The 14,770-nt window shown below is 47.9% G+C and overlaps 2 protein-coding genes across 8 annotated transcripts in view; both read left to right on the forward strand.

Annotated features, from left to right (window-relative positions):
- LOC147009491 (uncharacterized) overlaps nucleotides 1–14,770 on the forward strand; it is a 97,829-nt gene that overhangs the window by 12,092 nt on the left and 70,967 nt on the right. Inside the window, exon 1 of one of the 7 annotated variants that reach the window (XM_085861845.1) lies at nucleotides 13,214–13,512. The exons of 2 other annotated variants lie outside the window; for them this stretch is intronic. In XM_085861845.1, coding sequence (XP_085717971.1) covers nucleotides 13,467–13,512 — 46 coding nt within the window. In that variant the 5' untranslated portion in view covers nucleotides 13,214–13,466. Of the gene's footprint in view, nucleotides 1–13,213; nucleotides 13,513–14,770 lie in introns of those variants that run through there. 4 more of the 7 variants (XM_085861844.1, XM_085861833.1, XM_085861838.1 and 1 more) reach the window with 4 other exon arrangements.
- Nucleotides 1–14,770, forward strand: part of LOC147009492 (uncharacterized) — a 170,951-nt gene that overhangs the window by 806 nt on the left and 155,375 nt on the right. The gene's annotated exons all lie outside the window — the stretch shown is intronic.

Genomic DNA, 14,770 nt, shown 5'->3' on the forward strand with positions numbered 1-14,770 from the left:
ATTTGCTTACCCCCGCCCAAAATTTTAATTACCCCGGCCCCGCTCCCGCCTCTTCACTCCCCGACTCCTGTCTCTTGATTCCCCGCCCCACTTGCCCCCGGGCCCCCGCCCCCTGTCCACCCCCTCACACTCAACCCCGCCTAATTCACCCCAGCCCCCGCCCACTCATTCCCCGCCTCATTCCCCCCCCCCGTCTCCCGCTTTCAATTTGCTTACCCCCGCCCAAAAATTTGCTTACCTTCCCCCCCGCCTCTTCACTCCCTGTCCCCATCTATTCATCCCCCACCCCTGCCTCTTCACTCCTCACCCCCCCCCCCCCGTCTCAACAAAAAGTGTTTATTCTGTTTCAGAGTTGAAAGTTGACTATTACCACTATGTGCGTTGCACTCTTACATGTACAAAGTTTCTTTCCGTCCAGGTCACAGTACCGAGAAATACGTGACGCGACCGCGAGGAGGAGCACAACATTGGTCCTTCAGTATTAATATATAGGTAGATAGATACAATGTTTCTTGTTACATTTTTTTGTGTCAAATTCACATTCTGAGGTAGTCACCATGTGCAGAAGAGGGTTTTACATTGCAGACGCTATTGTCGAGGAGTGGAGTTACACCTCTCAGCGGTAACGGTCTGTCGACGGCAGATGTAATGAGGTCACCGAATGACCGATGTCATGACGTCCTGACGCCTCTCAGCGGTGACGTCACACATCGCCATGTAAACTAATGTAAAACGAAAAGTGTTTATTCTGCTTCAGAGTTCAAAGTTGACTGTTGCCACAATGTGCGATGCACTCTTACAGGTACGAAGTTTCTTTCAGTCCAGGTCACAGTACCGAGAAAAACGTGACGCGACCGCTAGGAGGAGCACAAAATTGGTCCTTCAGTATTAATATATAGATTGTCCTCGGCAGAGCCGGACCTGGGGCCACCGCTCACAATTAACGTTGTGGTACGTTGAGTTGTTTTAGAACCACAAACGCCGCTCAGTCAATCTCGAGTTCCAGTGTGCATCGTCTAATTATTCCGTTTAACTGGAGGTCACGTGGTTACCTGAGCGGGGAGCGCGGCCTCTGCAAAGCACCAATGTTATCTCGATTACATTTTAATGAGGGCGGCCGAGCATTTTAACCGCTGGTGCATGCCGACGATTTTTAGTCAAATCTGTGGTAATTACCTCCCAGTCTATCTAGGTTCGGACAATGCTTGACCAATGGAAAGAAAGGACAAACACGGATAGGTTGGGAATCGACAAATAATTTGTTAATAAATAAATAAAACTTTTTATTTGCTGAGGTAAATAAAGAATGTATTTCAAAGCAAAATCAATCAAAATGCCAGGAAAGAGACAAAGAGGAGATGCTTATTGGGGGTTGACTTGCAGCTAAACACAGACATGGGTACATAACAGATCATTCAGGGGGAGGGGGTGGGGGAAGAATCGTCTCATCAGCAGAAAGTCGTACGTGAAGTGAAAACGTCCTGAAATGCGTGTGTGCATGTCACGTCCGTCACAAGCACCCAACCCCGCCGTGCACCCACTCACGGGGCAGCCTTGAACGCCAGTCGATGTCTGGAGGGCACCGGGATCATCCGTCACAGGTTCAGATCCTGTTATTGGGGGTGACCGCCCCATGCCTCACTTGTTGGCGGCGCTGCTCACACCCACACGCACACCACACGCTCGCTTACCGAAGCACTGGGAAGGACAAATTGTCTCGTTGGCGCTGGTCAGACACCCACACGCGCACCACACGCTCACTTTCCCAAGCACTGGGAAGGACAAATTTTCTCATTGGTGCTGGTCAGACACCCGCTTCTTGCTCACTTCTCAAGCTTACTTCTCGTTCTCGTCTCCCTCCCTGGCTTTCTTTTCGCCCCGCTTTCTTTTCGCCCCGCTTTCTTTTCGCCCCGCTTTCTTTTCGCCCCGCTTTCTTTTCGCCCCGCTTTCTTTCGCTTTCCTCTCTTTCGCTTTTCTCCTCAGAACGTATCTCTCACTCAATTTTATATCTCCGGGCCATTTCCGCGGGTGCAGTCCACCCCAAGCTCACCCCGCCCCACTGGCGCACGGTTACCATGACCACCCGTGTGCTCTCAAAAAAGGCGGGCGTCGGAGCTCACAAAAAATTGTTGCTGAGGAAGAATGGGGGGTAGGCTTCAGAGCTCGTGAAAGAAATGTGTGTAAACGTGTCTGTCGTAAAGAAAAAAGCTTCCCATAAGACACACAAAAACACAGAAAATTTCGATTTTTTTTTATTTTTTTTTTGGGCATTTCTACATGCATGTCGATCTAGTTAACCTCCGCCATCGAAGATCGGAGGTTACTGTTTTCACCCCTTTCTGTTTGTTTGTTTGTGAACAGTATTACGGAAAAACTCCTCGACGGATTTCGACGAAACTTGGTGGGGGGATTAGGTATGGTCCAAGGATCATGCCATTAAATTTTGGACCTGGTCCAAAATCCAATATGGCCGCTATGGCGGCCATTTTGAAAAAATACTTGAATTTTTTTTTTTTGCATTTCTACATGTTTGAAGTGATTTCCAACCCCCCCCCCCCAAAAAAAAAAATTGTTAGAGAAAAAAAAAATTTTGCAACTTTTTTTCAACAAAATTTCGATTTTTTTTTATTTTTTTTTTATTTTTTGCATTTCTACATGTTATAAGTGATTTCCAACAAAAAACATGCCAAAATTATAATCGCGGCTGATTTTGGAACTTCAGGTGGATATACCCACGTAAAATCAATTTCTGTCTCAAGGAATTTCGTTATGACAAATGAATTGAGTATGTAAAAGTTAAAAGGGAAAGTTGCAAACTATAACTCTGTGAGCACTGTTGACGTCAAATTGAATGAATAGGATATCTGGTTCACTTGAGTGACCTCGCAGTATTGGCGGCGGAGGTTTTGCACTCTACCGAGTGCTCCCCCTCTGGTTTAGTTTATTCAATCGTGGTTCAGTAGAGTCTGATCCGTTTTGACCTACAATGAATAGGATATCAGGTTCACTTAAGTGACCCAGCAGTATTGGCGGCAGAGGTTTTGCTCTCTACCGAGTGCTCCCCCTCTAATTAACCTCCGCCATCAAAGATCGGAGGTTACTGTTTTCACCCCTTTTTGTTTGTTTGTTTGTTACTTACGAAATCTAAAGATTTCGTAAGTATATTGATCACTTCCGTTTCTGTGTGTTTGTTTGTTTGTAGGCCCGATAACTCGAGAACGGAAGAAGCTACCAATGTCAAATTACACCACGTGATTCAGGAGGGTGATGGCTAGCGCTGATTAGATTTTGGTCAAAATCGGTCAGAGGTCAAGGTCTTAGTGAGGTCAAACATAATTCCGTAAATTCATGTGGAGAAATGGAGTATTTTTGCTTCGCTCGACGTTACGAGTTCGTTTTAACTTCGATTTTAATTTTGTCTTTGGTTTTTGCGATCGCTTGGGACGCTTAAAACTCGGTTGTCGAAATTCTGGTACAAATCGGATGTTTTGGAGACGTTTTAAGATTGTATAAAAAATATTTCACTCGACGCGTCACGGGTCGTCACGTGATGCAGCGCGCTCGAGCAGACGTGGCGTTGAGTCACGTAAAGGTTTTGCGTGTGCGTGCTGACGGTGTTTTCGATAAAGATGGTGTTTAAAAGTCATTTTTGTCCCAATAAAGGTTATCGTCGCATGCCTGACTCGCTGAGCTATCGGATTATGTAAACATTGTTGGTGGATGGCCGAATATTACGGTTTTGTGACTTTGATAAAATAATTGCGTGGAGAAATGGAGATTTTTGCTTCGGTCGACATTACGATTTTTGATGGTTTGGTACAGAATCATCGTAGAAACTTCTGGTTTGCGTCGCTACCTTCTCGAGAGACAGCTTTTATTAGACAAGGTGAGAGGTCAAGTTGACGATTTCGTAAGTACCAGTCTATGACTGCTTGTTTGTTTGTTAACAGTATTACGGAAAAACTCCTGGACGGATTTCGACAAAACTTGGTGGGGGGATTAGGTATGGTCCAAGGATCATGCCATTAGATTCTGGACTTGGTCCAAAGTCCAATATGGCCTCTACGGCAGCAATTTTGAAAAAATATTTGAATTTTTTTTTGCATTTCTACATGTTTTAAGTGATTTCCAACTCCCCCCCCAAAAAAAATTGTTAGAGGAAAAAAAAATTTTTGCAACTTTTTTTTTCAACAAAATTTCGATTATTTTTCTTTTAATTTATTTTTTTTTTTTTTTTGCGTTTCTACATGTTATAAGTGATTTCCAACAAAAAACATGCCAAAATTATAATCGCGGCTGATTTTGGAACTTCAGGTGGATATACCCACGTAAAATCAATTTCTGTCTTAAGGAATCCAGTTATGACGAATGAATTGAGTATGTAAAAGTGAAAGTTGCAAACTATAACTCTGTGAGCACTGTTGACGTCAAATTGAATGAATAGGATATCAGGTTCACTTGAGTGACCTATCAGTATTGGCGGCGGAGGTTTTGCACTCTACCGAGTGCTTCCCCTCTAGTTATTATTATTTTTTCTTTATTTGTCTCCCTAACCCCCTTTCTAGTCTCTGTCCGGCTATCCTATCCTGTCTCCTAGCCTACTCCCAACCCCTACGTTCCCTTCCTGGAGGGGAATAAGGGAGAGCTAGCGTTCTGTCTTGAGGCCCAATGAAGCCTCACAATGAAGCCACAAGTCCAGCGGCCCACAACGAGAGCGAAGGGATGGATGGTGCGGAGGGGTACATCTCCCTATCTCGTATCTACCCTAACATTTACTACTCCTAAACTACCCCGGGGCTTTCCAAAAGCACCTGTCGCTTGATCTACTGGTTCTACCAACCAAGATTCCCGTCGCCTGTGTTGGTGTCCTCACAATTTCGGGCCTTGCCCTCCAGTTTTCCCTCGTGCCCTCGCATGGTCTCATGGCTGGGACGCGTGGCTCCCTTGGCAGGAACTACCCTCTGCCGATTCTCAAACTATGGCACCCCCGGGCCCTGCAACTGTCTCCGAGCCTACCAGCTCCCTAAAGACTGGGGAATTCCCTCCCTGGCTACTCCCCCTCGATGCTCATGTGGCAGGCTGGCGCCACGGGCCCCTTCCCCGGGTGCCCGTGCCCACGACACTGCCCACTTGGCTATTGGCGCCACGGGCCCCGCATCATGCGGGCCCACCCATGCCCACTATACTATCCCGGCCCCCCATGGGCCCTTGGCCTGCCGCGGCCGACTAGCCCGGTGCCCGGGGTACCCACTAAGCGATACTCACCGTTCGCCGCCACGCTCCCAGCCCGTCAACAGGGCTCCTGCACCCCTCCAAATGGGTTTCGAGTCTACATTCCCTCCAATAGCAAAACGACCTCGATTTTGTCAATTTGACTAACCCACTAACTCATTTTACACTGACTCTGGGGTCCCTTGGGTGGGAATCACTCCTCCCCCCCCAATCACTCGTCGAACCATGCATACCACATTCACTCCATACACTCAGGCCCGCTGGCCCCCACTCACTCATTGTGTTTCCTTTAATTTCACTCCATCGCTGAACACTGCCATTCCTCTCACTAAATCCCATCACTACCTCGTGCTCCCTCATCATCCCTTACAATATAGCACATCCTTTTAACTCTACGTAGCTAAGCTACGTCCCCACTACACATCCAAAGTCTGTCCGTGTCTCCAAAAATCCCATACTCCATCCTTAATCTGAACTACAATCCCTCTAACTAATCTATTCCACAGGCTCCATGAGGACTTATCCCTGCCCCATGAAGCCGGTCTAACTCTAACCCTTCCCCCTAACTAGTTGTGTCCTGTGCCCTGGACAGGGGGGGTCTTCCACCCCTTGCTCAGGGAATCCTGTTCACCCGAAGCGAAGCTTGCTTTTTTTTTTTTCATGCGCACACCAGCGCGGCAATTCTCAGCCTGCGCTCCTTCCCTGTGACGTCATGGCAGCTATTCGCCCTTCGCGCACCTCGTCCCTCCTCGGACGGTACCATCCAGCAGGGATTTCCCTCCTGCCGGATTCCAACCATGCATCCACGACGTCACCTTGCACATCCAAAAACAAGCCTCACGTTTTGAGGGGTTCCCCATGCGAGCACATGTGCTCTGCTCGTCGGAGCTTCACACACACGCTCGCCTGGAGAACCCATCCGGTCCAAATTCATCTATCCCAGCCTACTTCTGTCCATCCGCGGGATCGGCTAACATCCACCGCGTGCATTTACGGACCGGATTTCACTCGCGCAGGCGCGCACGTGTCGGCCTCGTGCGTAGCACGGCACGGACCCCGCGTGCGCTATCGTGCAAACCCGGCACGGTCCCAAAAACAGCTACGGCCGCTACTCGGCCTTTGTCCCTCGTCTGGTTCCGTCCTTGTCGTTGCCATTCAATGCACGCACTCCGGCGTGCTATGACGCTCACACACCTCACCATGACAATCGGACATGCAGTTGCGTGTTCCCGCATGCCGACAGTCATCTCCCTCACGTACAGCCACCTCACACACGCTGTCTCTCACACACGGCCGTTCACTCACGCATGCCATTTCACTCGCACACGTGGTTCCACTCACACACGGCCTTCCACTTGCACAGGGGGTTTCACTCACACAATGCGTGCTGGAAAGCACGCATTTCGGCACACTTGTAACCACACACACCGGAACAATCACACTGGGGATTCGCGCCACCACAAGGGGTCCCGGGGCCTTCACACCCCCCAAGCTATGTGTGTACCCGTCTACAGCACTCGCACCCTCGACCTCGCAAAGCTCGACCGGACCCACCTGGTCGAGATCCGCCTCAAGGGGCACAGTCCCTCCCCTCGTTCCATAAGGAGGCTATCTGGCTGCTTGCACCGGGTCACGAGACATTCCCCGAGCTCCCCCTCATTGCCCCTCGTTAACTCCATGTGTGTGTGCTCGTCTTTCACCCCGTCTTTATCGTGTAGTCTCTCCTCTACTTTTTCTATCTCCCGCCTCTCTATACATTTTATTTCTGTTGTCTCTTCGTGTCTATTAGTTTCTTCCTGGATCTTCATCTCTGTTTCCTCCGTTTTATTTAATTCAGTCTCGACTCTGTCTATCTCCCGTGTCTCTGGCAATACTTCTTTTTCCTTCGTCGTTTCTGTTATTTCCCTCGTCTCCATTTTTATTTGTGTCTCCTTTATCAGGGTTTGCCATAATTGTTCTTTCATCCAACGAGTGATGTCAATCAAGTCCCGCACCACTAACGTTCCTCCCTGTGGTGATGTCACACATCCCCTATTGTTGTGCTGTTCTTCTTCCTGGCTCCATTTGAGTCGTTCTTCCTTTCCGAGCTTTTTGAGTTGTTTGTTCTCTTTCCAGAGTTTTTTCATCTCCGTGGACTCAAATCTTGCTCTCTCCTTGAGTTGGTTAACTTCAAACTCGTTTTCTTTAAGTGTTCTACTCCACCGTCTCTCATGTTCTTCATTCTCCAATCTCATGGTCTCCTTCATTTTGTTGATTTCCTTTTCCTGTTTCATTCCCTGTTCTTTCACTGTCTCCTCGTACTCCAACCTTGCTTTTTCCTTTTGTTGTTCAGTTTCAAATTCATACTCTTTTTGCTTTTTATTCCACTGTCTCTCTTGTTCCTCATTCTGCAATCTCGTTTCCTTCAATTGGCTGATCTCCCTTTCCTGGTTCGTTCTTCTTTCACTACTCTTTCTTGCATCTCATTCTTTAATCTTGCTTCTGCTTCTAACTGTTCGATCTGCACAGTGTGGTTCCTTAACGTTTCATTCTCCGTTCTCGTTCTTTCCTCTCTCAACATCCCCAGCTCGTTTTGTAATCCTGTCTCTTTGTTTTGGTGTTTCTGAAACTCAGAAGCTTTTTTTTATAATTCCGTCCTCATCTCCACACCTCTTTCACATTCTTCCTTCCTCATCTCCTTTCGTTGGTGAATTTCCAATTCGTGTTCTTTTTGTTTTCTATTCCACTGTTCCTCTTGTTCTTCCTTCTCCAATCTTAACATCCTCAGCTCGTTTTGTAATTCCTCTCTTTGCTTTTGTGTTTCTGTAACTCAGAAATTTTTTTCCATTTTTCCTCTCTCATCGTTTCCTTCAATTGGTCGATCTTTCTTCCCTGCTCCATTTCCTACCCCATTTCCTCCAATCTCTTATAGTATCCCTGCCATTCCTGTTCCCGTTTTTTGTCTTCCAACTTTGTTTTCCATTTTTCTTCCAAGTTCTTTCTGTCCCGGGAATTACTAATTTGCTCCTCCTCTGTTCTTTTGTTCAGTTTGCTCTTCTCTTGTTCTAACCTTCCGGTACTTTCCTCATTTCTTCCTGTAGTTCCTTGAACTGTCTCGACTTTTCCAACAATTCTTCCCTCAGTTTTTTAAGTTCCAAATCATGTTCACGTTTTTCCTTTTCTATCTTTGTTTTCCTTTTTTCTCCCTCCCTCATTTCTTCCTGTACATCGGCCATTTGTTGTGACTCCTTGTGCACCCAATCCTCCTGAACCCCGTCTACGTGCCGCCGTGCCTCGTCCAATTTAAAGGCAAACGAATGCAATTCCCCCATAGTCATCACCATACCTCCACCGCTCCAAGGCCCCCGACAATTCTGTCTGAAGCCTGCCAATGCATGCGCCGGCATCCTGCCACGCAGGTCATGGCGCCTGCCGCGACCACATGGTCTGAATCGGTGGCTGGGAGCCCCCGCCCGTGTCATGCCGTTCATTGTGCTATTAATAGCAACCCGCTCCATGTTGTGCTGAGGTGCGATCGCGCCGCTATTTTGCGACTTTGAGTTTGCTTGCCGACAAAGTTCATGCTCAGTATATGAGGGTGAGCGCCCCCACTGACTATAATTAGTGATGGGGTTATAAAAAGAACCGTCCCGGGCCATGGATTCTGCATTAAAACGCATTCCTAATCCACCCTGCTCCCGCTCGCCTCAAACTGCCATTTTGCATAACGGAATTAATTTTTTTAAAAAGCTCGTAATTTGGGGGAACGGAGGGTCGCTCCAGACACCCTTGATCCAATTCCCATTAATTTGGTTGGAGGCGGGATGGATTCGAATCCCACTCCTTGACAAGTGTTGTGGATTTCCGCCCGCCGGCGTGCGAACAACCGCGTTTAACCAATAGCGGCCGCTTCGCCCAACGAACGGACAATCCAGTCGCGGCTTTCCGGATCAACGCCGAAAACCAGGCACGGGTGTGTTCTGAGCACACCACAGCCTAGTCAATATTCTACCCGCGCTACAGGGTCAATCGCCGAATTGTCGATATACCTAATTAATCGCGCGGGCAGATTACCGAGAGACTGTACCTCAACGGGGCCGCTTGGAAACGAGCCGCTTAAGCAGCTCGCTTCGTTTTGGGATAACCGAGCGGGGTATTTATCGCGCAGCCCCGTTGGACCTGATTACTTTATCGGTTATTTAACAACCAACTGTATTCCGAGTGCAATATGGCAGTTCAATCAGGGAAAGGACGCAACGAACAGGTTAACATTTAAACAAGCACATTTATTGAAATAGCGGCACATGTGCAGTCATGCAGTCATGTAATTATGCAAGGCCGAACACGCACACAAGTATACAACCAACAAAAGCAATGCAAAAGAGCTACTACCGTCTATTATGTACACACTTAACAGTTCTACTTACGAACATAGCGCCACAACGTTCATTCAAAAGCAACAGAGAAAACCCAAGGAAAGACGAGGGGTAGACTGGACCTCTTGGGGTCTTTATAGGCACGGAGCCGTGTAGACCGCAAAGGCTCCGAGAGACCGGGCTGGCTACCTTCACCCTCGTGGTGACTTGCTAGGGCAACCCTCGACGTCCCCTCTCCAACGACCCACGGTAAGGCACGGTACGGCAGGCCGCGCGCCTTGGCTCCGCTCTCTCCAGCTCCCTACCGCGGCTCCACACACTGCCCACAACTCTGACACGACACTCTCTCCTCTCCTCCACACACCTCACAACCTCCAGCAGCCGACTCCCCGACTTGCGTTCAGTGCGCCCTTTTATTTCCACGGAACCTCGCCCCTCCCTTTGCCCCCCCCCTCTTCCAGCACGCGCGCGAAACTTCCAGAAGTAGGGCGTTTTCCTCGCTGAATCGGGACCTTTCTCATTCTTTTCCTTTCTTCATAACTAGTCTCGCTTTATAACTCTTGGTGTTGGGTTATTCTCCTGCTGCGTTGGCCGGCACAGATGTTATTCGTTGGGGGTGGGACCATCGTCTGCTTTCCCCCAATGAATGCCAGGCTTCTCGCAACCGTGTGCCGAGGTGGCAATGCGGTGGTGGTTACAGTGGTTGTAATGGTGGTGTGGCTGGCGTTTTGTGTTGGTCGTGAGGGTGGTGTGGTTGGGCGGTGGTGGTTAAGGTGGTTGTTCTGAAGCGGTTGATGAGAGCGATGTTGGTGGTGGAGGTGGTTGTTGCGAAGCGGTTGTTGAGAGTGATGTTGGTGGTGGAGGTGGTTGTTGCGAAGCGGTTGGTCCAAAATAACGATTGCAAAAGAAAAACGGCAAACTGAAGATTCACAGTCCGGTTATACGAATAATTCCCTTAGACATCGGTGGGGAAATCTATCTGAACACAGACTTATCGACATAACTGAGCTCAGGTCCTATATGGTGCTCTGCGAATTTCCACAGCCGTAACAATATATATATATATATATATATATATATATATATATATATGTATGTATATATATATATATATATATATATATATATATATATATATATATATATATATATATGTATGTATATATATATACACACACACATATGTATATATTGTTACGGCTCCGGGGTTCGAGGCTTGCCACGAGCGGATCTGGGGTTCGACGCTTGCCACGTCCCTACTGAACGCCCGGTCCTGAGGCCGCCAAGCACAGAAAACACTGCACACCGACGGGTTGCAAGGCAACCACGAACGCCAGTTGGTACTGCTAATACTGCAGGGTTACACTACCCCATGCGGTACCTTACCTGTGGATAGCCATACCAAGGGGGGTGTCATGCCCTCAATGCATACTTACATTAACTTACCGTGTGAGGTGCAACTGAGCGGAGCTGCCATGTCCGCTCCTGCTAATTACAGCCAATTAGTGGGGTAGAACTTTCCAGCTAACTACGTGCGGACCATGCTGGACGGATGGAGGAAAAAATATAATAACCGACCTAGATACCTTTAACATAAGCAATCTTTTGTATCACGAGGGTGAGGAAAGGCATGAGAACAATAATAAAGGTTTTGTTCCAAGTAATATTGTTACGAATCTGGAAGCCATTTGCACACAAACAGACAGCAGTCCCTAAGCTTAGTTATTTCAATAAGTATGTTTTTATAGTTAGAATCCATCCCCTATGTCTAATGGGAATTTCATATGTGCGCTGAGTTATTTTATAGTCAGGTTTTTTTTACATCTACTACTACAACAACGGCACTGTCCCTCACTCAACCCGGTCGCCATTACCCACGTATTTTTGGCTGAAGGCGTGGGCGGAGCCTCCATCGCCTCAGATCGAGGCTCCGCTCCGAGGAAGAGCATGGGATGTTTCCTCCAGCCAATGAGCGAAGGGCGAGCATCGCACGCACGCACCAGCCAATGGGAGGCTAGCGTGCCGAAAGCTACTACGGAGCCTCTTCCGGGGGCGGGCCTCCGAGACGCCTCGACACACCCCCCGAGACGCCTCGTCCAATCAGTAGGCTGACCACCTCAGGGGCGGCCCTGCCAAGCCAGATGTGATGTTCGCCCCTCGTCCAATCCAGAGGCGAGTGCCTCAGAGCGTTTCCCTCGACCCGCGGGGGAGGGAAGGATAAGAGGAGGTTGCGAGCCGTCGAGAAGAAAAGGTTCGCCCCGTCGTCGAAAAAGAGGAGAAGGAGAGGAAGCCTCGTCTTGCCTGCTGGCGTCTCGTCTGGTCCGTTCCCGTGCTGGCTGGCGTTCGTGGCGTCGTTCCTGGTCCCTGGTGCTTGGTGCTGCGTTGTTGGCGGCGGATTCGAGTCCCGCCACCGGACAAGCTCGACCAGACTGCACGAGGCGGACAGGTACAAATAAAGGCCACGGCCGCCATTCCTGTGTGTGTGTGTGTGTGTGTGTGTGTGTGTGTGTGTGTGTGTGTGTGTGTGTGTGTGTGTGTGTGTGTGTGTGTGTGTGTGTGTGTGTGTGTGTGTGTGTGTGTGTGTGTGTGTGTGTGTGTGTGTGTGTGTGTGTGTGTGTGTGTGTGTGGGCCCCATCTTTAAAGGTCCCCTGACATGCAAAAGTACTGAAATTTCATTTACTAGTACATGCCCGTAAAAAAAAAAATATATATTAAAATTAAATTTATCAATAAATATTCAAACCGCGAACAACAAACAACAACCACACAGGCCGTTTCTTCGCTTTCGCGTGCCCGGACGTGCGTTACCCGGAAGTTCGCATATTATTCGCAGTTACGATTATTCGCAATATAGTTTTAATACCCAATTATTCAATTAGTGCCAACGTATTTTACCTTTTCGCAATGTCGTGGCAACGAAAAACAAAAAGATAAGAGAGAAAAAAAAATTTACTTCCTGGTTCGGAGCATACCAGCACTCTGATGTTACCGAAATTAATGCACCGTCTAATATGAAAACGATCATAACTTGGGGCATTGTGTTTATCTATAAATGCGCATAAGAAATCGAGAAATTATTAGAATACACGAAGTCATCACTATCCGGAAGTCCTACGTTGTAACCTGTAATGGGGAACGCGGCTGAGCTTCCCTTTCCCATCGGCCACGCCCACGCAACAACGTGTCTTGTCATTGGTTTGGTAAATAAATGGCCATAACTTGGGAAGCACTTGTCCGATTAATTTCAAACTTTGAAAAGGCACATCCTCAGGTCCCCAGCAATATACCTGGCAAGTTTCAATTAGATCGGACCAGTGGTTGTCGAGAAACAGCGGTCACACACAGACACAGACACACACACAGATTGCTGGAATTATAGATAGATATGTGTCCTCGAGGAGTTTTTCATCGTGATTTCAGATCTGACAATTTTTTTCACAATACTCATTATGTAAAATTAAAAAAAAACTCTTCGGGAACGCTTCTAAAAATTCTCCTGAAAGAGGCGTAACCCACATGACGTCAACTACAGGATGACAAAGGCTGCACGTTAATTACTCGGGTTGGTGGTCTACGTGATTCGATTGGCTTGCTGTGTGTATCCACATTTGATTGGTCGACTCAATCGCTTCGTTCATTTCTGCTTCAAAAAAAATCGAACATTTGGTTTTGAATAATGGATTACATGGACTTTCACTTGTCTGGTAATGACAGTGAGTGTGAGAGAAATGAAGGATTTTGGTCTGAATCACATGGAGAATTGTCAGATAGCGTAGTCGCGGGAGGTGGAGTTCAGGCAGCTGGAAATGAAATACGGCCTTACCCGTTCGAGCCCGAAGCAGGACAAGCAGAGAAAAATGGCTGAAATTCCCGGAGTTCATGATGATCGGGAGGACATCGAAGGAAAACTCGGAAATAACAACTGGTAAGACTAAATCCTATTCGTAATTCAATAATGTAAATTTGACTTGCATACTGCTCGATATCAGAAATATTTTAGTGAGGTGACATGAACAGCGCAGCGCACATGTTGCTCCGCGGTGAATTAATCGCAACAAAGCCGACGCATGTCATCGGCCGTGTCTCTCCGCGCATAAAACGAAGCAATCTCGCTGTCCGGATACGAGAAAACTTGTGTGCAGAACACACCTTGTGACACAATTGTCTCGAGTAGTCCGATAAATCTGACGTTCTGTTGCATTTTAATTTATTTTATTCCTACTGTCGTCATATAGCACCAGTATAAAACAATGAAAAAAAGAGAATAATAAATATTGTATTGAATGGAGTAGTTTGGTCCGTGGGCGTGCAGAAGGCATCACAATGTAATTAAGTGGGGAAACTGAGCTTGAGTGTTACGTGTCACCACACGGGGGGGGGGGGGGGGTGGTGCAGTGTTAATTAGCTGGAGTTTAAGAATAAGCTTCCCCAGTTCGTAATTGCCCTCTGTGACTTTTCCCTTTGGCTTTATAACCAAAAGCATGAGAAACAAGCATACGTGTTGAGCAAGCAGAAGCCCCACCTCCAAGGGTGATGTCGGGCGAAGTCACGCTCCTGAGGCTGATGATTGATGGGTGTGACGTCAGAAGCTCGCCGAGCAGGCGGAAGCCCTGTCTTCCTGTGTTTCGTGCGAGTAGGCCATGCCCCTGGAGGCGGAGGATTGTTCGGCATGACGTTGATGAGGAAGGGTTGGTTGCGCATTTTTTGAGAGGCCAGAGAGAAAGAGGGGGAGCGCATGAGAGTGGAGGTGGTAGTTCAGGGTGAGCGCACGCACGAAGCATGATGCTGGCCTTTGGCTCTTAGTTGAGTCATGAGAAACAGACCCCGAGCCTTGTATATGTCATAGCGGGTCAGTGAGGGCGATCGACGCATGAAGCGGATGCACTGGGGCTCTGAGCCTTGGTGTTGAGTGCCACTCGTGGAGTGCCTGGCTTGCATTTATCCTGCTTCGAGAGAAGCGAGGTGCCATTTTGTGCGCGTCTGCACGTGTTGGTTGAAATGCCTCGATTCCAAATTCAACAAAGACAGGCTATGGGCCAAGCAAAGTACAAGAAGACTTGAAAGGAAGTGTTTTCTATTTATTTTGTTTTCCCTTTGTCTGTATTTGAATCCGTGTGAAGAGGCGACTTGACTTTAGGAATTATTTTCTTCATCATTATCATTACCATTTTAATGATTGTCCT

The sequence above is a fragment of the Eptatretus burgeri genome, chromosome 17, assembly GCF_056783735.1.
Source record: "Eptatretus burgeri isolate ZD-2024b chromosome 17, Ebu_testis_v1, whole genome shotgun sequence".
In the NCBI taxonomy this organism is placed as follows: Eukaryota; Metazoa; Chordata; class Myxini; order Myxiniformes; family Myxinidae; genus Eptatretus; species Eptatretus burgeri.